This window comes from Salvelinus namaycush, chromosome 3, assembly GCF_016432855.1.
Source record: "Salvelinus namaycush isolate Seneca chromosome 3, SaNama_1.0, whole genome shotgun sequence".
In the NCBI taxonomy this organism is placed as follows: domain Eukaryota; kingdom Metazoa; phylum Chordata; class Actinopteri; order Salmoniformes; family Salmonidae; genus Salvelinus; species Salvelinus namaycush.
In genome coordinates, this window is record NC_052309.1 from 33,672,053 (window position 1) to 33,700,013 (window position 27,961).

General features: G+C 44.2%; 1 protein-coding gene across 1 annotated transcript in view; it reads right to left on the bottom strand.

The window, feature by feature from the left end:
* Positions 1 to 1,152: 1,152 nt before the first annotated feature.
* LOC120030481 (protein KIBRA-like) overlaps positions 1,153 to 27,961 on the bottom strand; it is a 48,015-nt gene continuing 21,206 nt past the window's right edge. Inside the window, exons 11-22 of the mRNA XM_038975896.1 lie at positions 20,294 to 20,883; positions 17,511 to 17,628; positions 10,416 to 10,586; positions 8,462 to 8,654; positions 8,000 to 8,140; positions 7,757 to 7,821; positions 7,208 to 7,361; positions 6,740 to 6,913; positions 5,138 to 5,230; positions 4,209 to 4,439; positions 2,943 to 3,061; positions 1,153 to 2,327 (exon numbers count right to left, since the gene is read on the bottom strand). Of these exons, the coding sequence (XP_038831824.1) occupies positions 2,261 to 2,327; positions 2,943 to 3,061; positions 4,209 to 4,439; positions 5,138 to 5,230; positions 6,740 to 6,913; positions 7,208 to 7,361; positions 7,757 to 7,821; positions 8,000 to 8,140; positions 8,462 to 8,654; positions 10,416 to 10,586; positions 17,511 to 17,628; positions 20,294 to 20,883 (2,116 nt within the window). The 3' untranslated portion in view covers positions 1,153 to 2,260. The remainder of the gene's footprint in view (positions 2,328 to 2,942; positions 3,062 to 4,208; positions 4,440 to 5,137; positions 5,231 to 6,739; positions 6,914 to 7,207; positions 7,362 to 7,756; positions 7,822 to 7,999; positions 8,141 to 8,461; positions 8,655 to 10,415; positions 10,587 to 17,510; positions 17,629 to 20,293; positions 20,884 to 27,961) is intronic.

Consider the following 27,961-nt stretch of genomic DNA (forward strand, 5'->3'; position numbering starts at 1 on the left):
AAACAGTTTTCCATTGAGAGGGAAAGAAGCTAGCTATGTTTCTGTAGAAAGTAAGGTTAGTTCTGGCTTCTCCAATATGAGCAGAATGTAATTCAGGCCTTTTATAATTGGTATCACAACCATGCTTGGTCAACACCAAAAAAAGGCCTGTGTGAGTAGGATTTGTTAAAAAGCTAAATCCAAAACACTCCACAGACATTTGCATCTGCATTGAATATGTGAACAGGGGCCCTTGCCAGTGTATATATCCCCTTATGATCACCCCTCCAAACTCTCATCCAACACATCTCTATCATCTCAAATGCCATCCAAGTGTTTACAGGGAATGTGGGTAGCAAGCGGACTGTTCTGATCTAATCTAGATCACCCACCCTGTACAGTTTCCAGTGGCCTAGTTATAAACAGCTCATTTCTCCCTGTACTGCCTGTTGATCCACTAACACGTTTCACTTCATCACATTTCATTAAACACAGACACTACAAGTCGCCTCTGAAGATGACAGACGTGATCATTCGCTACACAGAGCCATATATGTGCTCCCGACTCTACCACTGACACATCGAGAGCAGTGTTGAAAGCCAGTTTTGCAAGGCACCGTGCAGGACTTCGTCAGGTCTCCCAACAGAGAGAGAGGGCGACATGGCTGGTTTAAGCAGCTCCATATGGTACTAGTAGTGAGCCTGGTTCCAGATCTGTTAGTGCTGTCTCGCCAACTCCTGTGGTCATTGATGTGACAATGCTCCATGCAGTATCTCTCCTTTGCCACGATAATCCATCCACCTGACAGGTGTAGCATATCAAGAAGCTGGTTAAACAGCCAAATCATTACAAAGGTGCACCTTGTGCCGGGGACAATAAAAAGGCCACTAAAATGTGCAGTTTTGTCACACAAAACACAATGCCACATATGTCTCAAGTTGAGGGAGCATGCAATATGCATGCTGACTGCAGGAATGTCCACCAGAGCTGTTGTCAGAATTTCCTACCATAACCCGCCTCCGTCGTTCTAGAGAATTTCGCAGTATTTCCAACCGGCCTCACAACCACAGACCACATGTAACCACGTCAGCCCAGGACCTCCACATCCGGCTTCTTCACCTGCGGGATCATCTGAGACCAGCCAGTCAGACAGCTGATGAAACTGAGGAGTATTTCAGTCTGTAATAAACCCCTTTTGTGGGGGGAAAAAACTCATTCTGATTGGCTGGGCCTGGCTCCCAAGTGGGTAGGCCTATGCCCTCCCAGGGCTCACCCATCTCAGCGCCCTGTTGTTGCATTTGTATACTTGGGAGTTGTCAGTTGTTCCATGATTTTTGGATCACTTCACTTGGGTTTTGACTCATACAATAAATGTGGAGTTTATCGTCAGCAATGATCTTCATCAAATGCAAATTAATGACCTTCATAAAATGCACTTTTGTTTCACAATCATAATGTGCTTCGTTAAACGGTAATTCAACAATCAATCCTGCCCAGAGAAGAGCACTCCTCCCACTTCTTCAACCCCTTCACTCTTTTTTAGATTCCTATTTTAAAAGTGCACAAACTATCCGATAAACTACCTGAGTATTAGAGAGAGTTAGTGCAGTTCTTACACAATGCTGAGAGATAGTGTGTGCACCAGTGACAGTCACTACAAGAGCCATGTACAGTATAGATGGCCTGACTGGTAACACATACACAGTAGACAGTGTGCAGTAATAAGAGAACACAATGCCACTAAGGACAGACAGCAGGTTACGGTATACTGTACAACCAACCACTCATTCAGTCACAGTACACCATCATTCAATCAGAATGTTGATTTTGTAGATGTGTTGTGCTATAAATCATGTTGAAGTAAAGTACCTCTGGGGGTCTATATTCACATCTTAGATTACAGCGAGTAAATGGTCCTGGCTAATGAAAATAACAGCATTTGTCGTCTCTATGTTTTCATATTTCACACAGAAAGCACCGGTGTGGTATTGGAATGACGATTTTACCGTAAAACATGTAAAGGTAGCTACCAATATCCACTTATTAGTAACAGTAAAATAATGCTACAGAGTGGAGAAAATAAAAAAATGCATGTTGCTAGGTGCTAATAACAAATTATACAGATGAGCAACTGAGATAAAAATAAAAAATAAAGTTCTAAAAATGTGACGTTTTTTCCTATACATTATTATTCTCCATTCTTCATTATACCACCAGAAGTCTGTGTCAGAGTCATCTCCTTGGAAACAGCAGTTAAGACTGTAGAATACTTGAAATGCGCTACACGTCGTCGGCAGGTAGATCGGGGATGTTGATCTTTGCACGAGTGAAGAAGGCCATCTTCTCTCTGAAATCAGAAGAGTTTCTATCTTGACATGAGCCTAAAAACACAACTAACATCCCCTTCTATACGGTGAACAGAACAGATTTTTATTTTGAATGGTGGGCTATGTGCAGTGCTTGACTTAGGCAGGAGCTCACCGGAGCTGAGTACCGGCACCTCAAATGTTCTACTGCTTGAGCTTCCTTATAGAATATCTGCTCAAAAGTATTGTTGAGCTCCTGCACCTAAACATAAGTATTACCGGCACCCAACATGATTACCAGCCCTATTTCAGCCCAAGTCAAGCACTGACTACGTGTTCACTGAGGCAAACGTCTTTCAGTCACTTCAGAGCCAGGGTCAATCAATCCCAGTCCACATCATAGCCATTTCCCCACTCAAAATTCCCTATCATCTTACATTCCTAGACTAACTGGCATACAAATGGAATGGACCACAAATTGTACTTCATTCAACTGGACCTAATGAGACCTGGTGAGAGAAGCTAAAAACAAATGTACACATTGACATTCATCCAATACATGGTGAACGAGATATGGCTTAATGGATCAACTTCTCTTACAGGAGGTATGTTACACTGCACTGTTGCTGTTCTGTAATGTATTCTACTGTACTGACCTGAAGGACTGGACCTCTGGCACCTCTTTCCTGCTCTGGCCTCGGATCTTGTGGACGTCCTTGGCCGCAGCGCGCATCATCTTCTCCACCCTCTGCTCCTGCAGCTGCTCCTCATGGGTCTGCAGACAACACCACACCACACAGATGCTTAGAGAGAAGCTGGAAAAAAGGCTTAAACAACTCCTCATGGCCAGTCAACAGCTAGAACAGCATTTAAACCCTCTCTTAATATTTCACAGGTGTGTATTGGAACAACAATGTATAATAAAATCTAATAAACTCAGCAAAAAAAGAAACATCCCCTTTTCAGGACCCTGTCTTTCAAAAATAATTCATAAAAATCCAAATAACTTCACAGATCTTCATTGTAAAGGGTTTAAACACTGTTTTCCATGCTTGTTCAATGAACCATAAACAATTAATGAACATGCACCTGTGGAACGGTCATTAAGAAACTAACAGCTTAGGCAATTAAGGTCACAATTATGAAAACTTAGGACACTAAAGAGGCCTTTCTAGACTCTGAAAAACAACAAAAGAAAGTGCCCAGGGTCTCTGCTCATCTGCGTGAACGTGCCTTAAGCATGCTGCAAGGAGGCATGAGGACTGCAGATGTGGCTAGGGCAATAAATTGCAATGTCCGTACTGTGAGATGCCTAAGACAGCGCTACAGGTAGACAGGAAGGACAGCTGATCGTCCTCGCAGTGACAGACCACGTGTAACAACACCTGCACAGGATCAGTACATCGGAACATCACACCTGCGGGACAGGTACAGGATGGCAACAACAACTGCCCGAGTTACACAAGGAACACACAATCCCCCTCCATCAGTGCTCAGACTGTCCGCAATAGGTAATAGTACTTAACGCGGCTAGTGGCCACACCAGATACTGACTGTTACTTTTGATGTTGATCACCCACTTTTGTTCAGGGACACATTACTACATTTCTGTTGGTCACATGTCTGTGGAACTTTTTCAGTTTATGTCTCAGTTGTTGAATCTTATGTTCATACAAATATTTACACATGTTAAGTTTGCTGAAAATAAACGCAGTTGACAGTGAGAAGACGTTTCTTTTTTTGCTGAGTTTATATAACTACTAGGTGAGAGTCTCCTACTGGTTTCAAAGTCTTTGTCTGAAATGGCAGCCTATTCCCTATATAGTGCACTACTGCACTAGAGGTTGCAATTCTAGAACCACCCGAAAACGTATTGGTGACAGACCGATTGTTGCGGGGGTCAGTATCTCTCCCTCTCCCACCTGTTTCTCAGCCTGTCTGAGCAGCAGACGGAAGCGCTCGTCGTCCTGCACCCAGGTGGGGAGGTCTCTGGTGCCCTGCTGCCGGGCTCTCTCCAGCTGCTCCTTCAGCTCCCTGAGGACTCGAAGCTCCTGGGACAGCCGCGTGTGACGAGTCCTGGAAACCTGCAGGTCCAGCTCCAGGTCCAGACTGGTCCGCAGCAGCCCGTCCAGGCCCCGCACCGGCACCGGGGGCTGGGGGGAGGAAAGGAGGGAGAGGAAGATGGAAACGGTGAGTTTATGATTGATACATTACACTCTCAGACATAAACACACACATCTTTCTCTTCCTAACACACATAGGAAGGTACAAGGAGATAGAGCAGCAATTTCCCAGTGGCCCCCTCCCCTTTCCTCTCCTAGCAGACACACAGATCTGTCCTGGACATAGATCACTCCTTGTCCCAGCATTAATAGAGGCCAGAGAATGTCAGGCCACATTAACAATTCAACCAGCCATTAAATATTAAGACTCACTTTTACTGAAGGCTGAGCCTCTGGTTTATGGAACCATAAACGTAAATGAACGGCTGAGTGTATCTAATAATGTGGCCACAGCTTGAGACTTGACTGCACTATTAGACTGTCAAGAGCCAGAACTGTGAGAACAGAGCAAAGCACTGGAATAAATAAGACTGAAAAATAAGAAAACGTGCTTGTTATACTAAGAACCTTGGCAAACAGACAGAAAATTAAAGTTAAATGGGTACTTATAGCATAGAAATATAGAACGATAGGAAGTATCACCATGGTAGGATAGGTACGAAGTGAGTGGTTTATATAATAGTAATATAGAATGATCGATAGGATGAAGTGGGTATTTATACGACGTAGAAATATAAAATGATAGGATCAATGGCCGGATGGATACGATCTAAGTGGGTAGTTTCTACCTTTTTCATGCGCATGCTGCGTCTCTCCGATGCGTTCCTGACGAATGGAGACTTCTTAGACAGAGTGGAGCTGTCGCTGTCACTGCGGTTAATCTGATGATCACGTATTAGAAAGGCAAAAACAAACAAAATTAAGAAAGTTAGAACAAGAACAGCAAAAATAACAGCTTTTGTTGGGTTAAGGATGCATTGCTAAGCTAAACTCAACTGAAAACAGTAGTCAAAGTGAAGTGTATTTTTTAATCTTATCCAGATCAACTTACACTATATAAAACAAAAGTATGTAGACACTCCTTCAAATTAGTGGATTCGGCTATTTCAGCCACACCCGTTGTATAAAATCGAGTACACAGCCATGCAATCTCCATACACAAACATTGACAGTAGAATGGCCTTACCGAAGAGCTCAGTGACTTGCAACGTGACACCGTCACCTTTCCAACAAGTCAGTTCATCAAATGTCTGCCCTTCTAAAGCTGCCCCGGTCAATTGTAAGTGCTGTTATTGTGAAGTGGAAACATCTAGGAGCGACAACGGCTCAGTCGCGAACTGGTAGGCCACACAAGCTCACAGAACTGGACTGCTGAGTGCTGAAGCACGTAAAAATCACCTGTCCTCGGTTGCAACACTCACCACCGAGTTCCAAACTGCCTCTGGAAGCAAAGTCAGCACAAGAACTGTTCATCGGGAGCTTCATGAAACGGGTTTCCATGGTTGAACAGCCGCACGCACACAAGCCTAAAATCACCATGCGCCATGCCAAGCGTTGGCTGAAGTGGTGTAAAGCTCGCCGCCATTGGACTCTGGAGCAGTGGAAACGTGATCTCTGGAGTGATGAATCACACTTCACCATTTGGAAGTCCAACGGACAAATCTGGCTTTGGTGGATGCCAAGCGAATGCTACCTGCCCTAATGCCTAGTGCCAACTGTGAAGTTTGGTGGAGGAGGAATAATGGTCTGAGGCTGTTTTTCATGGTTCGGGCTAGGCCCCATAGTTCCAGTGAAGGGAAATCTTAACGCTACAGCACACAATGACATTCTAGACAATTCTGTGCATCCATCTTTGTGGCAACAGTATGGGGAAAGCCCTTTCCTGTTTCAGCATGACAATACCCCCATGCGCAAAGCGAGGTCCATACTGAAATGGTTTGTCGAGATTGGTGTGGAAAAACTTGACTGGCCTGCACAGAGCCCTGACCTCAACCTCATCTTGGGATGACTGCGAGCCAGGCCTAATCGCCCAACATCAGTGCCCAACCTCACTAATGCTCGTGGCTGAATAGAAGCAAGTCCCCACAGCAATGTTCCAACATCTAGTGGAAAGCCTTCCCAGAAGAGTGGAGGCTGTTATAGCAGCACAGGGAGGACCAGCTTCATATTAGTGCCCATGATTTTGTAATGAGATGTTTGACGAGCAGGTGTCCACATACTTTTGGTCATGTAGTGTATAATAAGTACAATTTAAAAAATGAGGCTATGCATTTTACTAAGTTTGAGAGTAGATACAGTATGTACTAGTGTAAATCTATATCTAGTATAGATATGCACTAGTATATTCTAGATAAGTACTAAATATGTCCATGAGGAGTGTGTTTGCTCACCCGGCAGATGTACTGGCTCTGGGGCCCAGGGGAGAAGGTCTTGGAGCGGATTATGGTGTTTCCCCGGATAAAGGGGTTCTGCTGGGGAACATCACGGAGTCGATGCTCCTTGGGCCGGACCACCGAGGAGGCTGCATGGTGGTGGTTAAGGCTGGTACTGGTCTCCTTGTTCACCTGGGGACCGAGCACGAGATCAGTCATTTCACACAGTCAAGCTTGGCTTACAGATTTACTGTTATATTCAGTTACAACTGTGATCATGCCATTCACAGTCATGTCTTAGAACTGTTGAGCACGTTTTGAGTCTGCATATTAAGGAGTTTGTCGAACAGTTGAGTTTGAACCAAATTAACATGTTTTTACTCAAATACTTCCCATTAAAATCCTCTGTAATTAAAAACAAATTAAATAATGTCAAATAAAATTGCATTCATTTATGCATATTGTATAGTTGGAGTCCCCACTTACTCTCTCAGTCATAGTTCCTGTTTGAGTAGGTTTGGCCGCCACCTTCTCTCCCTCCCATTGACTGCTCTCGGGATACAACTCCTCCTCTTCAGGCCCCTCTACACGGTTGTCTCCCTCATCTTCAAATACGTCTCCTTCCAGCACTTCACTGTGCCTGTGGAGGGTTGAAACACAATCAGATGGACTGAGGGAGGGAAGGAGGGAGAAACCTATGAGTTATTCATCTATCGGATTCTACCTGTGAGGGGGTGTGGGAGTGGAGAGGTGGTTAGTATGCCACTGGGCTTTCGAAATCGCCACTTAACGTATTAGCTTATTCCCACGGGAGAGATAGATGGGAGAGGGATAAAAGGGGGGAGTGTATCAGAAATTCAAGCACTGTCATTGTGTTTTTGAACCTGCAGGGTGCGATTCCGGATGTGTTTGTGTGTGTGACGAGAATGGAAGAATGGCCTGTCCTCCATAGAGGTTGAAAGGGGGAGGAGGAGAGATGAGAAGACAGGAGAATAAAGGCATAAAGGTGCTGTTGTTAACGTAGGGAGAGCTCACCATTCATCCTCCTCTGGTGCACCCTCCAGACTGCCTGCTACTCTCTCTGTGGTGGTGACAGAGCTCTGGAACACACCACAAACACAGTTACTCATCTATTACATGCATTCATGAGATACATACAGTATTTTTATAAATGAAAGAACACTTATGTATCACGTCTACATACAGAGTTAAAACAAGAGCCAGTTCATTTTGAAATGCACCCTATTGTTATACATGACGAATGAAGGTCTATGTTACCCTTTCAGACTGTGTAGCCGTCCCGGTCTCTTTGTCCTTGCTATTGATTTGGGGCATGAAGGAGTAGCTCAGGAGGTTGTAGCACTTGACACATCTCTCCCCAGAGGTGTTGACATCAGCCAGGCTTATCTGAGCACCAGCCTGCCCAGAGGAGGAAGACATTATAAGAGTTAAAAGGTGGTTTACTGAAGGATGTTATACACTGATGTAACAGACTTCATGCATGAGACACAATACGGAGTGTCAGAGCGACAAAAATCCACTTATGCTCACTTATGGCAATAAACCACTGTCATATGATTCAATAACAACAGGTGTGGAAGCTTAAAAGGTATACATTGGGATTTCGATTGCAAATACACCACTGTGGGTGGCAGTGTTTCTACTGTATATGGGTGTGCTGGTGATAAGGACTATTTGTTTTGTTGACGCTAACTTACAAATGTGTGTCGTTAAACTCACCAGACACTCCTCGCGGCCAGATAGGCTTGTGTGGCACACGTCCACCCTCAGGGTCTTCTGCCGCAGAACATTGTGGGCCATCTGGATGCCGAAGACTTCGTTGACCTCCACGGCGTCCTGGGGGAGAGAGCCACGCGTCCGGAAAAGACAGCGGGTGGTCTCAGAGCAGGGGAGGACAGCCACACGGATGTACCTACGGAAGGGAAGCACAGTTAAACACCTAGACAATGTGCACACAGTTGAGTGTAACGTTGAGAACAAATGACACAGTACTTTCAATACAAACACACCGACTTAAATGAGAAAAGTGGGTACACAGACAGCATACAGTGCATTCAGAAGTATTCAGCCCCCTAGACTTTCTCCACATTTTGTTCCATTACAGCCTTATTCTAAAATGGATTAAATAAAACATTTTCCTCATCAACCTTCACACAATACCCTATAATGACAAAGCGAAAACAGATTAAGAAATTTTGCAAATAAAAACAAAAACCTTATTCACATAAGTATTCAGACCCTTTGCTATGAGAATCGAAATTGAGCTCAGGTTCATCCTGTTTCCATTGATTATCCTTGAGATGTTTCTACAACATGATTGGAGTCCACCTGTGGTAAATCCAATTGATTGGACATGATTTGGAAAAGCACACACCTGTCTATAAAAGGTCTCAGTAGACAGTGCATGTCAGAGCAAAAACCAAGCCATGAGGTCGAACAAATTGTCCGTAGAGCTCCGAGACAGGATTGTGTTCGTGGCACAGATCTGGGGAAGGGTACCAAAGCATTTCTTCAGCATTAAAGGTCCACAAGAACACACTGGCCTCCATCATTCTTAAATGGAAGAAGTTTGGAACCACCAAGACTCTTCCTAGAGCTGGCCGCCTGGCCAAACTGAGCAATCGGGGGAGAAGGGCCTTGGTCAGGGAGGTGACCAAGAACCTGATTGTCACACTGACAGAACTCCAGAGTTACTCTGTGGAGATGGTAGAACCTTCCAGAAGGACAACCACCTCTGCGGCACTCCACCAAATCAGGCATTTATGGTAGAGTGGACAGACGGAACCACTCCTCAATAAAAAAGCCCATGACAGCCCGCTTGGAGTTTGAGAGTCCTTTAGGTGCCTTTTGGCAGACCATGAGAAACAAGATTCTCTGGTCTGATGAAACCAAGATTGAACTCTTTAGCCTGAATGCCAAGCGTCACATCTGGAGGAAACCGGTCACCATCCCTATGGTGAAGCATGGTGGTGGCAGCATCATGCTGTGGGGATGTTTTTCAGCAGCAGGGACTGGGAAACTAGTCAGGATCGAGGCAAAGATGAACGGAGCAAATTACAGGGAGATCCTTGATGGAAACCTGCTCCAGAGTGCTCAGGACCTAAGACTGGGGCAAAGGTTCACCTTCCAACAGTCAAGACAATGTGGCTTCGGGATAAGTCTCTGAATGTCCTTGAGTGGCCCAGCCAGAGCCTGGACTTGAACCCGATCGAACAGCTCTCCTGGAGAAACCTGAAAATAGCTGTGCAGCGACGCTCCACATCCAACCTGACAGAGCTTGAGAGGATCTGCAGAGAAGAATGGGAGAAACTCCCCATATACAGGCATGCCAAGCTTATAGCGTCATACCCAAGAAGACTCGAGGCTGTAATCACTGTTAAAGGTGCTTCAAATTACTGAGTAAAGGGTCTGAATACTTAGGTAAATGTGATCTTTTTTTGTTTGTTAATTTCTAAAAACATGTTTTTGCTTTGTCATTATGGGGTTTTGTGTGTAGATTGATGAGAATAAGGCAGTAACATAATAAAATGTGGAAAATTCAAAGGTCTGAATACTTTCCGAATGCACTGTATGCTCAGACAGTCATCTGAGAGGTGTTTGTTTCACATAACCTAACAAGTAATGACAGGCATTCACTCCTAAAGCAAAGAGAAAAGTTAACTTAGCTACATACATTTTGTGGTTGGGCAGCAGGGTGAGGGCACTGCAGTTGGAGAGCTGCATGACTAACACGGTGAAACGCTTGTCTTTCACCTCGTACTTCAGGCCCAGTCTGACCTGGGCACAGCCTAGAGGACCTCCCCTCTCCTCATAGCCCAGCAGCAGCTCTGCTGGGGGGACAGGCCTGGGAACAGTGACACATACAACAGGTTTAGGGTTAGATCCACAAAGTGGCTATCAAATACAGTACCTGGAAGCCAGTCCTGGTTTGTGCTTTAGCTATTAACCTTACATTGAAGTCATGTCACTAAAATTATAGGAGGTGATATCAGCCCAAACAGATATGGCAACCAGACTTCAAAATAGCAGAGTAAGTTGTGAGAGGGACTGGCAACATACAGTATATGGCAAAAAGCCCCTCACGCTCCGGGGCCAAACGGTGCAAACAAAACACAATGCAAATATGCTGGATGTTTGTTTGACAAATAGTACTGCAGACAGCTTGTCTCCAGCGATCACTTGATGTAAACCAAAGATACTGTATATAATGACGAGATCGTCTTGTCTCGAGCCGCCCTAACAATCAGAGTCATTGTCCCAAAGGCGGGAAAGGCAGGCGATCTGCTTATTGGTCTGCTTATCATGGACAGATTTTGATGGGAGTAAACCCTCTCGCGTTGCCTCTTCCTCTCTGTGTAAACACATATGTTCACTCATTGTCTCACGTCAGATAGCGTGACGGACGTCTGCACTCATAACTCGCAAACACTCATACCAAAAAATTTGTTTGGCTACAATATACATTCCAAACATTTAAAAAATGTTACTAAGCTGACATCATCCTGATATCATTCTAAAAATACATTTAATTTTTTTATTTTTTATTATTAGGATCCCCATTAGCTACTGCCAAGGCAGCAGATACTCTTCCTGGGGTCCAAACAGGATTAAAACAATTATATAACATAACGCAACAGCCTACATCACAAACAAACAATACATCATGCAAGGCATCACCACATTACTACTCTACAACCACAAATTCACAACATTACATTTACAAACCTACAAATGTGTTTGCGTGTTTGTGTGTGTGTGTGTGTCTCTTCACAGTCCGCGTTGTGCCACCGTGGGGTGTTTTATATGTTGTTGTTTTTTTTTTATCAGATTTTACTGCTCGCTTGAGTTACTTGATGTGGAAGAGAGGTCCATGTAGTCATGGCTCTACAGTATGTGGTACTGTGTGATTCCCCAGAGTCTGTTCTGGACTGTGAAGAGACCCCTGTTAGCATGTCTTGTGGGGTATGTATGGGTGTCTGATTTGTGTGTTAGCTGTTTGAACAGACACATCAATACCTCTCACAGAAGACAAGGAGAGATTGACATGCATCTTATTGATATTAGGCCTCTGTGTATATTTACGGGCCAGCAATGCTGCTCTGGGCCAACTAATTTGCCCATGCCCCTCTTTAACACTTGACCATATCACTGGGCAGTAGCCCAGGTGTGATAAAACTAGGACCTGTAGGCCTTGTTTTGTTGATTATGATGTCAAGAAAGCAGAGCAGTGCTTTTCAATGACAGACCTCTCCCCATCCTAGCTACCGTTGTGTCAATGTTTTGATTACATCAAACAGTTTAGTCTCAGCTTGCTCAATTGCCACATTCATTACATAATTTTGTTGAGATTTATGTTTCAGCGAATGATTTGTTCCAAATGCAAAGCTTTTAGTTTTTTTTTATATATTTAGGACTAGCTTATCACCCATTCTAAAACTGACTGCAGCTCTTTAACTTGCTGTGGTACCTGACGTGTATACTGTTGAGTCATCAGCGTACATAGCCAAGCTTTACTCAGTGCTAGGTCATTAGTAAAAATTGAAAAAAGGGGCCAAAACCACTGCCTTGAAGTATGCCAGACTCTACCTGGTTTATGTTAGAGGCTTCCATTTAAGTGATAAAGCCCGAGAAGCCGGTGTTTGGAGGATATATTGGCACGGGTGTATATCCTCCAATATATATATCCTCCAAACACCGGCTTCGAGGGCATTATCACTTTTATACATCGGGTTACCAACATATTCAAATAATGATTGACATATTTTAATTAAAAACTTTATTTGTATTAATTTATTCATACTATTTCATCCTTCCACGAGATAGTCCCAACACACATCTAGGGTTGCTACCCAAACTGGCTGGTCGTTCGTTCTGTTGGTTCGACCCAGTCATTCAGTCTTTTTGTTCTGTATCTATGTCATTCGTTCTAAATGTTGCATTGCCATTCTAGCTGGCAACTTTCTTATCCCTTGCTTGCTAGCTAGCCAACTACGGCTAATTTACGGTCACGTGAAACAGTGCAGCCAAAATAACAGTATTGTATTTGCATTTGTTTATGCAAAGTGACATTTATTGTGACATCCATAACAATGAGGTGCGATTCGGCCTGACATAGAAAATGTGCTCACTCGTCAGGACACTTGTTCAGAGGAGCTAGCCAACAACACAGCTAACAGAATCACTTCAAACTGAAGCTGGAAAGACTGCAAACTACAGTAGCTACACTTTACATTTAGTTTTACATTTTTGTATATATCCATAAAAATTATGAAAGCTGATTCATGAGTTAGACTGGCTGAGAAACGCTGCCTGCCTGTCTCTTGTCCCGACTCATTCATTACTATGGAACAGCTGGAGATCAAATTTGAATATTTAAACAATGTTGCAAATGTCGGAGAAACAGACAGCAAGGTTTATACAAATCTCCGCTGTTGAAAACGAAATGTTAATCTAAAAGAAATGTGAGATAATCTCCACTATAAAAAGCATCTAGACATTAAGTTTATAACTTGCCGGGCTGATGAGACAGTGGATTGCACAGTCAGATGGAACAGAATAAATAGCTATTATAATGTCAGATTTAGCTGGTGGTAACTTGTGGAATAGACTCTGTCTGGAATGCGGTTTGAACCAATCAGCATTCAGGATTAGACCCACCCGTTGTATAATAAAGAACACCCTGTGTTCTGTTAGATAGACAACTCTCGATCCACGATAAGGCTTTACATCCTCTGCCATAACACCGATTTTTTCAGCTGCAGGCTTTGATCAATAATGTCAAAAGCTGCAATGCAGCCTAACAGCTCCCACAATCGTATTATTACCAATTCCTTTCAGTCTATCATCAGTCATTTGTGTTAGTGCTATACATGTTGCATGTTTAGGGCCCTTCCCTATAAGCATCCTGAGAAAATGTGTTTACTGTGAAATAGCATTGTATCTGGTCAAACACCATTTTATTCTAAAGTTGACTAACTTTGACAAACCTCCTGGTATTGACAACTTGGATGGAAAATGACTGAGGACGGTAGGGGACTATATTGCCACTCATATTTGCAATCTTACCAAAAACTATATACCTGTAGCTAAAATGTACACTTTTTTTGTCATGAGCAAGTCTACCTAATTCTACATCTCACTAAGGTGTTGTGTGCACAAAAATTTGCTAGCTGACGCATAGTGTCTACTGACTGGCTGAACTAGTCTAAAATCAATCCATAGGAAATGAAAGGCAGGGATACTAACAACAGCAGTTCACACAGTGCCGAATACTCCCTCTAGATAGCTAGTTAGTGTAGTGAAGTTCTAGCTAATACACAAATGACTTTTCATGATATATGTTCTGCAGTGAACAGATCGCCGAGTTCTAAAGCATAGCTGACTGCTCTCTGTGACGTTATTGCGTTGGCCAAATGTTCAAGTAGTGAAGCACAATGCCAGCTGTCAAAGTCAGATAAGCTGATTCCTGTAACAGTCCCATAACTTTGGTGCCGTACAACTTCAACAAGCTGGCCAACTAGCTAACGTATGGCCATTCAAACAAGCTTGCACTAGGCTGCTAACTGTTTGGTCAGCTTATCAAGCACGGTTTGCAGTAGTAGCCCGCGCGTCCTAGCTTCTGAGAACAGAGTGATTTTCAGATTTAGGAACTAGTGTTAAGCACAAGGAGGTTACGTCTCATTCACATTACAACTGAGCAGTCTGTTACGTTCCGCCAGATATTATTCATTTCAATGGGGACCATTCACAACAGAGTGGTATCGCAGCGCCCCCTTGCAGTTGAAGGCTCAGTTGCGAAACGGATGCCACATACTTGGAACTTTTCCAAACTTTATGTCGCCTTCATTGCAGGCAGAGTCAGTCAATAAAACAGGAAGTTACCTAAACTTAACAGGTATCTGTAAACATGAATATAAACTTAACTTATTTGCCGATGATCTGCTGATATACCTAACCAAAATTGAAAACTCAATGCCCCCCTTGCTAAAAATATTTTTCGGAATAATGGTAATAGGAAAAATAACTCATGATCTACAGCCATCCTTTAAGTGGACCACAAAAAATACTTATGATGTTTAATACGTGATAAATATATAAAGATAACTTTATCCCATTACTCAACAATATGAGAGCAGATCTATTTAACATGGAACAATCTTCCCATAAATCTTACAGGTAGAATAAACCTCTTCAGAATGGCATGGCTCCGAAAGTTTTTATATTTATTCTAAGTAATACCAATTACCCCACCGAAGACATACTTTAAAAAAATATATACTCTGTCTTAACAGACTTCATTTGGGCAAATAAAACTCATAGAATAAATAGGAAAGTTTTACATGACCCTAACTGAGGGTGGTTTTAACCTCCCAGACTAGGAATTGTATCAACTTGACATCCAAGGCTTTTACTAGAGACATATTGTTAAATGCATTAAAGACAAACAATGGGTACATATGAAGATGAGCATGCTCACCCCCAGAAACTTTGTCTATTTTCAAAAGGATGAAGCTAAGAGCATTAACAACTTCATAGTTAAGAACAATATGGTAGAAAATGAATTGGATTCTACAAGAACCAATATCACTCCCACAAACACAACCCTATGGAACAATCCTTCAGAATACACCAATAAATTGGTCCACATGGAAAACTAAAGGCATAGAAACCGTCAATGACTTGGTAATAGCAAATACATTTATTTCCATGACAGAATTAAAAAATTTGGACTAACCAACGCAGATATTTTCAAATACATGCAACTTAAAAATTTCAATGTCACAAAATTTCGATTGCTCTGATATCCAAAATATTTCCAATCTTGAAGGAATCCTATTTGAGTCAGAAAAGGATATTCCTATGATGGGTAAGTTATATAAAACCTTGCTGAGAACCTATCCAACTGACTACCTCTTAGAAAAAAATAAACTATTGGAACAAGTTGGAGGGAATATTTGAACCTAACGAACGAAATTACAGGTAGCGAAAATGTACGCTTAATCCAGTATAAACTCAACTATTGAGACCAAAATTCACAAATTCTGCAGCATAACAACAGAGTCATGTCTTAAGTGTAAAACTAACGACTCAATAATTCATGCCTTCTGAGAATGCTATAAAGTCCAAAAGTTATGGGTGGAGTTAGAAAGTTGGCTGTCAGAAGTATTCCAATGTAAATGTACTTTTAATCCGTCTGTCTGCATATTTCAAGACATGTCACAACATGAGGGAGCAGTGAGATACCCGATGGGTTGGACAATTCTCTTCTTGAAAAAACGTACACTTAAAAACTGGAAATCAACCAATCCTCCATCTTTAAGACAATGGAAAAATCAAAATGCGTCATTATCTGAATATTGAAAGAGCGTGGGCGACAGAGAGGAACAAAATGGTGCAATTTGAGGACTGTGGAAATGAATAGTGCAGGCAGTGGAGATAGGGGTGAGAACAGATAGGTCTGGGAAGGAGTGATGTTGATGTTTGTGTGCGTCTGTATGTTGTCTTTTGTATTGTTTGGAGATTTTTTACAAGTAAAAAAAGAAAGGAATTTACAAAACCACAGAACAAGATGAAAATGTGGTTTTCAGCGATGGCTTTATGGGATATCTAGCAACTTGTAAACAATTACCCATTCCTATAAGTGAGTCCCACTTTAATAGTAATGTTAAATAATACACATTGGCTGTTAAGCCTATTATGTTATAAACCCGTTTTAGTTTATTGTGATGGTAATGGCGTTTGTTTTTTATGATAATTATGATAATTATTAGGTGGAGGTCACTAGCTACATTATCAACCAAGCCAAGCGTTTAGCTAGCTGTTCTGTAAGCCAGCTTGACTTGCTAGAAAGTTAGAGAAACAAGTTAAGGAAAAAGTAACTAAACAGGTATATTATCACCTGAAACAATAGGTTTCTCCTGTTGTGAATGAAAAGGTCATATTTTGCAATCTCCCAAAATAAATGTGATCTTTGACGAGAGACTAAGCTCACAATCTTGTCATGCATTGTGAAACCCTATGCTCTCCGTCCAGTAGCGGTACGAGATTGCATGAAGATGACGTACGGCGTAATGAAATATGTCACAATGTGTACGTGGCATTAGGCGGATGAGCAAAACCGCGATTTTTAGAGATGAGTTCCAAGTCCTACAAGACAGATCGGTTGAGGGACGAGCATCTCGTAAGAGTGACGCCATCTGACGTGAGACCAGGGGAGAATGACTGTCCCCTCTCACGGAAGTTTATGGCCAACCGTGGTACTGCAGGCATTGTTTGCAGAAAACAGTATCTTTCATTGGATGGAAAAAGGGCAATCTTAGTGGTCAATCTGTCTTAAAATACTATTAATTTTACATGATCATTGTACCAATAATTGCTTCTAATACACCAAATGTATGTCCATGAAACAACAAAAATAAAAATGCACAGGATAATTGAGTTGCTAATGGCAGTCTGCAGTACCCCGGTCAGCCTTTAACTTGAGTTACTCAATGAGAAGGGGCAGCACTGAGCTAGCCTGCAATGTCACTTCCTGGAGTAGCTCAAACTGTGCACGTTATGTCTCCATGAGACCTTACGTGATCGATAGCTTTGTCCATTCATATATACAGTCAATGCGTGAGACAACGATGTTCACTTTCATATAGTTAGATAGGGGTGTTAATGAAGCACCAATCTTTTCTTAATATCCGTGACGGGTCAGGCTCCAGTGTAAAGAAATTAGAGACACTTGTCCTCCAGGTGACCCAGTGGCTACTACAGTACCCACCTGTCAGAGGGCTCATACACCCCGCTGTCACCCGCCATCGACTCATCAGACACTGCTGACGTCACACCCATCTTCTTCGACCCAGCACCCACCGTCCCTCGGACCTGCGCTACGGCATCTATGTGAAAAGGGGGTTGGGAAGAGGATAGGGAGGGGTTGGGAAGAGGAGGAGAATAAAAGAGAAGGGAGGAAAAGAGGAGTGTAGAGAAAGACAACACAGTCACAACCTTTCCCCCTTGCAGCCATGGAAACCGGTGTTGAGTTGCATAGCTGGAGTAGGTTCACTTTACAACAACACCAGCACAGGTAACAGTGGGCCATAACTCAACCCCCAGTCTCTCACTTCTCCCCCTGTAGTGCCCCCATTGGCAATCAGGTTTCAGGTGCAATCTTGAATTCATTATGAGGTGCATGCACTCACACCCCTACTACAGTGGAGGAAGCCGGACCATCCAGTTCAATACAGTTAGAGTGTGTTGAATGTTACATCACCAGTGTGTATATTGATACAGCCCTGTCTCTAAAACACCCATATGTATGTATGTATGTATGTATGTATGTATGTATGTATGTATGTATGTATGTATGTATGTATGTACACACACAGTTGAAGTCAGAAGTTTACATACACCTTAGCCAAATACATTTAAACTCAGCTTTCACAATTCCTGACATTTAAAATTCCCTGTCTTAGGTCAGGTAGGATCACTTTATTTTAAGAATGTGAAATGTCTGAATAATAGAGAGAACGATTTATTTCAGCTTTATTTCTTTCATCACATTCCCAGTGGGTCAGAAGTTTACAAAGACTCAATTAGTATTTGGTAGCATTGCCTTTAAATTGTTTAACTTGGGTCAAACGTTTTGGGTAGCCTTCCACAAGCTTCCCACAATAAGTTGGGTGAATTTTGGCCCATTCCTCATGACAGAGCTGGTGTAACTGAGTCAGGTTTGCAGGCTTCCTTGCTTGCTCATGCATTTTTCAGTTCTGCCCACAAATTTTCTATAGGATTGAGGTCAGGGCTTTGTGATGGCCACTCCAATACCTTGACTTTGTTGTCCTTAAGCCATTTTGCCACAACTTTGGAAGTATGCTTGGGGTCATTGTCCATTTGGAAGACCCATTTGCGACCAAGCTTTAACTTCCTGACTGATGTCTTGAGATGTTGCTTCAATATATGCACATCATTTTCCAGCCTCATGATGCCATCCATTTTGTGAAGTGCACCAATCCCTCCTGCAGCAAAGCACCCCCACAACATGATGCTGCCACCCCGGTGCTTCACGGTTGGGAGGGTGTTCTTCGGCTTGCAAGCCTCCCCCTTTTTCCTCCAAACATAACAATGGTCATTATGGCCAAACAGTTCTATTTTTGTTTCATCAGACCAGAGGACATTTCTCCAAAAAGTACAATCTTTCTCCCCATGTGCAGTTGCAAACCGTAGTCGGGCTTTTTTATGGTGGTTTTGGAGCAGTGGCTTCTCCTTGCCTAGCAGCCATTAAGGTTACGTCGATATAGGACTAGTTTTACTGTGGATATAGATACTTTTGTACCTGTTTCCTCCAGCATCTTCACAAGGTCCTTTGCTGCTGTTCTGGGATTGATTTGCACTTCGCACCAAAGTAAGTTCATCTCTAGAAGACAGAACGTGTCTCCTTCCTGAGCGGTATGGCGGCTGTGTGGTCCCATGGTGTTTATACTTGCGTACTATTGTTTGTACAGATGAACGTGGTACTTTCAGGCATTTGGAAATTGCTCCCAAGGATGAACCAGATTTTTTTTCCCTGAGTGCTTGGCTGATTTCTTTTGATTTTCCAGAAATAATCCGTCTGTAAGCAATTGTTGGAAAAATTACTTGTGTCATGCACAAAGTAGATGTGCTAACTGACTTGCCAAAACTATATTTTATTAACAAGAAATTTGTGGAGTGGTTGAAAAACGAGTTTTAATGACTCCAACCTAAGTGTATGTAAACTTCCGACTTCTACTGTATATTCACATTCAAATTTTTCTTAGTGTGACGCTGACACTGCTCTGATTTGCAATGTGTTGTGTGGATCTCAAACTGTTGCAAAATAATTAAATAATTCAAACATTCATTCTTTATGGATCACAATGGAGATGACTATATACTCCACACCACCACATAGTAACCCAATACCAAACTGTACACGGTCACAGTGGTGTAAAGTACTTAGAAGTATTTTTACTTAAGTAGTTTATTGGGGTATCTTTACTTTAATATGTATATGACAACTTTTACTAAACTACATTCCTAAAGAAAATTATGTACTTTTTACTCCATACATTTTCCTTGACACCCAAAAGTACTCATGACATGTTGAAAGTTTAGCAGGACAGGAAAATTGTCTAATTCACACACTTATCAAGAAAACATCCCTGGTCATCCCTACTGCCTCTGATCTGGGGGACTCACTAAACACATGCTTAGTTTGTAAATTATGTCAGTGTTGCAGCATGCCCCTGGCTATCCATAAATTTAAAAAAAACAAGTAAATTATGACATTTGCTTTATATAAGGAATTTGAAATTATTTATACTTTCACTTTTGATACTTAAGTATATTTTAGCAATTACATGTACTTTTGATACTGAAGTATATTTACTCAAGTAGTATTTTACTGGGTGACTTTCACTCGAGTCACTTTACGTTTACTCAAGTATGAAAACTGGGTACTTTTTCCACCACCACACAGTCACAGTTCAAACAATGACTTCTGACAATGCTGTACCAATTTCAGATAATAGACAGTGACTGTACCTTTAAGCACCTCTCCAGCCATGGCCTGCTTAGTGTCCATCTCCACCCCTCCACCTCGCTGCTGCTCCTCCCTGTCCAGCCCCAGCTCTGTCAGCCTGCAATGCAGCTCCACATCCAGCTCCCCCGGGCCCCCCAACACTGCAAACCCCTCCCCTGAGAGGAATGTGGAGTCCATGACCAGGGGCGAGCAGGGTGGCGAGAGCGACGACAGCGAAGACCTCGGCGACAGCGAGCTCATGGACCTTGGCGTCTCCGATAGTCTCAGCGCTTGTAGCCTGGTGCCGGCCTCCGCTCCCCCGCCGACAACAGCCCCAGTCCCGGCATCTACTACAGGGACCACCTCGTGCTCGTGGATGGTGGTGATGGAGCTGGAGGGCCGGAAGCTGACCACCGGGCCGCCCTCCTGCAGTAGGGTTTCCAGTTTGTTCTGGAAGTCGGGGTCTCCCAGCTCGGGTTGCTCCAGGTAGATGTCGGTAAAGCTCAGGGAGGAGGTGGAGCCCAGGGAGGATGTGGTAGCCAAAGAGCCCCGGCTGGAGGTCAACGAGCCACGGCTGCTGCCTGACGAACACGACAGTGTGCTGGCCGACAGACTGTAGGAAGAGAGGGAGGAGAGGGTTGGATTGAGAGAAGGAGGGAAGAGAGAATGAGCCAGGAGAGAGAGAGAGAGAAAGAGAGGGGATAGAAGTAGATGGATAGAAAAAGAGGCAAAGGAGAGGATTGGATGGGGAGAAGGAAGGAGGGACAGAATGAGACAGAAAGAGGGCAGAGAGGAGGGAGAGAGAGAATTGGGACCAGAATAAAAGGGAGCAAGGGACCAACAGAGAGAGATAAAGAGAGAGAGAGAAGACCAGTGTTAGAAGCACTAGGAGCACACTCCAGGTAGACCTATGACCCAGCTGCGCTTCAGCTCACAGACGGCTGGTCTGACCTATGCTTTCCGTAACCATTCCCCTGTCTGTGTGGGCACTGAAAACCCTATTTTCCTCCCCTCATTTAGCCCTCCGTAACTTCAAATGCAGTTTCTGCTCTACAGCAAACATCCTAATTATAGCTTGGCAAGTTCATAAGGAATGACACAGGGGAGTTTCTCTGCATCTCAGCCCTTTGATGTACTGTATATCAGCCAGAAAGAGAGGACGAATTAGGCATGATAGGAGAACAAAGACAGACAGACACAGAGACAGAGATGTTCTCTCTGTCTCTCTCTATTGTTGAAGTTAGTGCTGTGAAAAAGTGCCCACTTTCTGATTTTCTTTATTTTTGAGACTGAACGTTATCAGATCTTCAACCAAAACCAAATACAGTGCATTCGGAAAGTATTCAGATCCCTTGACATTTTGTTACATTACAGTCTTATTCTAAAATTGATTAAAATAAGGAATGCACGATATAAAATGTAAAAAAATTTAACTTCCGGCAACTACCGCCTGATGTCTAGTTTAACGCCGATGTGCAAAACCGATGTCAAAGCTGACGTGCATCCCTATACAACGTAGGTAGATGATGCCATGAAAAATACAGTGATACACAGAACAAAAGCAGAAAAATAGTAAGCACACACTTCCAACAACTAAACAAGTTGAAATCGAGCAGTCATTTAAAAGACTAAGACAATCTCAGGTCGACAACTCAAAGGCAAAATCCATTAACACCAAGATAATGGAATTCATTGCCCTTGACAATCAACCGTTCTCTGTCGTGGATGATGTTGGCTTTCGCCGACTGGTCGAGCACCACGAGCCCCGGTACACACTACCAAGTAGGCGCTAATTTTCAGATGTTGCCCTACCGGAGTTACACAGTATTGTTGAAACGCACATCTATGAGCTTCTTGCTATGGGCGTCACTGCTATTAGCTTCACAACTGGCATTTGGACCAGCGATGTCAGCCCCATGAGCATGCTGAGTCTGACAGCACAGTGGGTTGACGAGGATTTCGTACTGAGGAAAGCCGTATTGCATGCTCAAGAATGTGCTGGTTCTCATTACACTGCTGCCATTTCAATGGCATTCGAAAACATGAACACACTCCTAGCGCCATTCGAACTGACTCGAGAAATAAGCTAATCAACTGCGTCTGCAGCAGACATGATACCCTCTGTCATGGTATTGAAACGCCTGCTCAACGAACTGCCAACACAGACCATGGGGTTAAAACTTGCAAAAGTACTCGAGGCTGTGAACAAGCGATTCGGTGGCATTCTCTCTGAGCTTCTTTACTGTGTCGCTACCATGCTCGATGCTAGGTACAAGGACCACTACTTTGATGCAGACAAGAAACAGGGTTTACGTGAAATGTTACATACACAGCTGGACAAGATGGAAACGGACACAGTGGCAGTGCGCACTGAGGAAGAGAGGCCACGGACAGACAGAGCTGAAACTTCACTTCTTGACATATATGATAAAATCCTGGTTGAGAACGAAACGACTGAGCAAATGAAACTGCAAGTAAGTGAAAGAAAAAAGGTTTTACTGGTAATGGGGACATACGTAAATGCCAACAAAATAACTTTTATGTCAATGTGTGTGTTTCAACTATTGAACTGTACTAGAATGCTTAAAAGGCCGCTAAAATTGTAAATATCGGCTATAGGTCTAGTTCTTTTTTGTCAATAAAAATATTGGAAGGAACTGTCCGTAGAGCGCCGAGACAGTATTGTGTCCAGGCACAGATCTGGGGAAGGGTACCAAAAAATGTCTGCAGCATTGAAGGTCTGCAAGAATACAGTGGCCTCCATCATTCTTAAATGGAAGAAGTTTGGAACCACCAAGACTCGTCCTAGTGCTGGCCACTCGGTCAAACTGAGCAATCGGGGGAGAAGGTCCTTGGTCGGGAAGGTGACCAAGAACCGGATGGTCACTCTGACAGAGCTCCAGAGTTCCTCTGTGGAGATGGGAGAACCTTCCAGAAGGAAAAACATCTCTGCAGCACTTCACCAATAAGGCCTTTATGGTAGTGGATAGACAGAAACCACTCCTCAGTAAAAGGCACGATAGCCCGATTGAAGTTTATCAAAAAGCACCTAAATGACTCTGACCATGAGAAACAAGATTCTCTGGTCTGATGAAACCAAGATTGAACTCTTTGGCCTGATTGCCAAGCGTCACATATGGAGGAAACCTGGCACCATGCCTACGGTGGAAGGAGGGCGTTCTGGTGAAATACCTCACTCATACTATCAGAGAACCGGGGTTACAGTCGTAACCTATAGTTCTCTTTCAAGTATTAATTTCGGTATTTCACTATGGGATATACTGACTCCCGTATTGCCAGACAAGCTTATCCTGACGACCGACTTCCCTGGTCTATATATCACACAAATGGGCCTTGCCCCTCAGAAGATCCTATACGTAAAACACTATGCGCCAGGGTCGGTGCAGTAACATCGAGCCTATAAAACCTTGCAAATGTATGAAGCGAAGCCCAACTCGCTGCGGAGCAAATATCTTGGATAGATATGCCCTTAAATAAAGCCCAGGACGTAGCCATTCCTCTAGTAGAATGAGCCCGTAGGCCAGCAGGAGACTGGAGACCCTTACTTGTGTAGGCCAAAGCAATAGCCCCCACTATCCAGTGGGAGAGGCGTTGTTTAGTGAGCGTTTTACCTGTGTGTGGTTTCGCCCAGGAAACAAACAACTGATCACGTTTCCTAAATCCCTTAGTCCTGTCCATCTAGATGCGCAGAGCACGTACTGGACACAACATATGCAACCGTTGCCGTTCCGGAGAGGAAAACGGTGGGGGATAAAAAGCTACAAGCTCAAGGGGAAGACGCATCAAAGATGGGTTCATAATCTTAGGGATAAATGCGGGGTTAGGCTGCAATGATACCCTTTTGTTACCAGGTGCAAATTGCGCACTGGACGAGTACACAGAGAATGCGTGAATGTCACTTACACGTGTTGCCAGTGCTAGTAATAGCGCGGTCTTACATGAAAGCATCTTCAGTTCCACCTGATCCAGAGGCTCAAAAGGCTTTTGGCATAGAGCATCCAAAACAATTGATAAATCCCATGACGGGGCCAGCTGTTTGGACACCGGACGCAAGCGACGTGCATAAAACGGGCGACAAGGGGGTGTTGCCCATCTGTCGTGTTCCCAAAACCCACATGACAAGCCGAAATAGCTGCCAGATATACTTTAATAGTAGAAAAAGCCTTTCCCTTTTCTAATAATTCCTGTAGAAAAGACAGAATTACTGAGACAGAGCACTGGAATAACACTATCTGTATTTTAGCTCACTATTCCTCAAACACCTGCCATTTATAATTATAAAGGGGCCTGGTGGATGCGGCTCTAGCACCCTGAATAGTCTAAATTACATTTTGAGGAAGCCCGGCAGTGTTCAAGATGCACCATTCACGGGCCAGGCCCAGAGTGCCAACCGTTCCGGGTGAGAGTGTAAAATCTCGCCTCGCGCCTGGCACAGTTGGTCCCGACGCAGGGGGAGGGGCCACAAAGGACCACATAGTAGTTGAGTGATCTCCGCTAGCCAGTGTTTCCCTGGCCAATGTGGCGCTATTAGCATGAGCGATAGCCCCTTCTCCCGCACCCTGGCTAGGGGGGGAGGGGGGGGAAATCAGGGCAATAGGAGGAATGCATACAGGAGGACGCCTGGCCACTCCCATCAATGCATCCTGATCACTCAGGGGAAAAAACAGTGGACACTGAGTATTCTCCATTGATGCGTAAAGATCCACTCCTGGAATGCCGAAGTGCATCCAAACCCGATTGGCTACCTCTGGGTGAAGTTTCCACTCTCCGAATAGAGGATTCCCCAAGGAAAGTAAATCTGCCCCCAGATTCAATACTCCCGGTACATGAGTAGCTCTCAGTGACTGGAGATGCACACTGCTCCACACAATCAGTCTGCGTGCCAGTGTGTGTAAGTGAGCGGATCGCAGTCCCCCTTGTCTCTTTATGTAAGCCACAACAGTGGTATTGTCTGTTCTGACTAGAACATGACAACCCTCCAAAAATGGGAGGAACAACTTTAATGCTAGGGACACTGCAAGGAGTTCCAGGCAGTTTATGTGAGTAGGACTGAGATGGGGTCCCCACACCCCGTTGACTGTTCTGCCCTTGTGGGTCACACCCCAACACAAGAAAGAGGGGCGTCCATCATGACTTCTTTTCTGGATAAAATAGTGCCCATCTGGGCACCCTGTGACAGACACGTCCTGTGTCTCCAGGAGTGCAGTGCTACCATGCAGTCTTGAGATTTGATGTTTGTGACGTATTGGGCTCAGACCCTGAGAAGAGACCCAGCGTTGGAACCCTCTCATATTCAAACATCCTAATGGAATGATTGCTAAAGCCGATGCCATCAAGCCTAGTAGCCTCAGGCATGTTTTGAAAGAGACCAGGTTCCCTATGCGAAACAGTGCTAGGCAATCTTCAAATGTTCTTATACGTTCCACCGAAAGGCGAGCTTTGAGCAATACCGAATACAGGATTAAACCTAAGAAAGAGATTGTCTGCGTGGGAATCAGAATACTCTTTACTGCGTTTATTCTGAAACCTAGAAGTGTCAGGTGTTCCAATAATAGCTGACTGTGTTCTAAGACCTCGTCTCGATTGCTCGCACAGCAGCCAATCGTCTATGTACGTCATCAGCCGAATGCCCTTCTCTTTGAGTGGGGCTATGGCTGCCTCGGTACACTTCGGAAAAACATAAGGTGACAGAGAGGCCGAAAGGGAGCACCAGAAATTCATAGACTATGCCCTGAAAAGCGAATCTGAGAAATTTTGTGAGTGGGGTATATTGAGATGTGAAAGTAAGCGTCCTTCAGGTCGACGGATAGGAACCAATCGCCTGGGCACACAGAATGTAGCAGAGCAGTGTTTGTCAACATTCTGAACGTGTACTTTCTCATGTGTCTGTTCAGAGCACGTAGATCTAAGATTGGGCGTATGCCCCCCCCCCCCCCCCCCCCCCCCCTTCCTTTTTGGAACCAGGAAATATCTTGAGTAAAAACCGAAGTAGCTTTGGTCAAGATGAACAATTCTTCTTGCCCTTTTTCCTACTAGCGATGTGATTTCCTCGATTACACCCGCTGATTCTCCCTGAGCGCATAGGTTTCCCTTGAATCTGGGTGGGGTGACAGCGAATTTAAGTCTGTATCCCCTGTCTATCGTGCCCTGTACCCAGTTTGACACTGCGCATGCCCGCCAATTAGCTGCTCCGAGAGAGAGCTGACCGGGCTTTCCCCCATAGATGGTGCCGCAGCACCCTCTGTCGGGGGTAGGGTGTACGACAGGCCGTGACGCACTACGCGCGTCTGGCTGGCACGTAGCGGGAGCGCGCTTATGTGGCCTGTCACCGCAGAAGGAGCAGTAGCTCCCTCTGGTGGTGTTATAGGGAGGCACCCTATTTATTTTGCTTTTCTGAGAAACAACATGTCTGACTGCGCCCTTGGCCTGTAGCCTGGTTGCGCTAGTATTAAAAAAAAAATGTGAACTGACATTGGGGAGTGTGAGACAAGAGGGGGGATTTGTGGAAGCATCCATCTGAATATTGTCTCTTCTCTTTGGGCTGTACCAACTCGGGCCTGGTACGCCGGACAGAACACTGAGGTGCCTGGGAACTTTCACCCTGGAACAGGCTCAGGATTGGAGCAGGGGATAGAACAGTGCTTGGGGGAGACTGTACTTGCCTCTCTGGCGATGGGAACATCGCTAGGCCATGTGCTTCTTCCTCCTTACCCCCTGGGTGGGGTTAGTAGCAGGCTGGCCCCTGGGTGCCATGGGCAGGAAGGAAGGCTTCTTAGACCAGGGGCCCAAGGTTCCCCAGGCTGCGAACCGGGATCTTAAAAAGGTCAAGGGTGATCGACCTGCTGCGGCCTGGGCGAAGGTGCGGTGAGGCACTGGGCTGTGTCTTCCTGGGCATACAGAGCTGGAGGGCTTCACCCTCCCTCTTTTTCTCCTCACACCATTTCCGATACCTTATTCCCACAGGAACAGATTCGTATCGGGAGCTTCTCCTCATTTTGGGTGGAAGATGCCTTTGTCGCCATTGCTTGGATGCTACGTTTCTAACTGTCAGAACAAATAGCATGGTAGGCTAGTCCCCGATAGCTAGCGATTAGCGTGGGTTCTCTCTGACGGTAACACTCGGTGTGATGGCCGGATACTGTTTCAAGAGGACAGGTTAGAAAAGATAGCTTGATGTAGCTAGTAGAAACTTTTCTTGCCGAAGTAAAAACCCCAAAAGCTAGCTTGCCGACGACTAGTCACTGTTTGGATACAGCTAACTTGGTCGTGAACGAGTTAGACGTGTCACAGCAGTAACCGTTACTCCCTCTAATACTTTTCCTCTAGCTATGATGAAGGGAAAGGAAAAATTGTCACCGTTGCACAATCCCGAGAATAGAGCCCGGCGAGCAAGTTGTAAGCCTGTGGACAGTTTAGCTATTTCTGGAAAATGCAGTCCTGTTGAGGTAAGCTTTCTGATGAAAAGCGAGAAGAGATGTTTGAATGACTCAGAGACGTTGCATCGAACTCTTTATAGGGTAGGAGGGACACCCTTCCCGAATAACACGTCTCGAAGTCAAGCCAATCATGGTTTCATCATACATGTCAAGCAGTGAAGTTTCAGCTCTGTCTGTCCGTGGCCTCTCTCCCTCGGTGCACACTGTCACTGTGTCCGTTTCCATCTGGTCCAG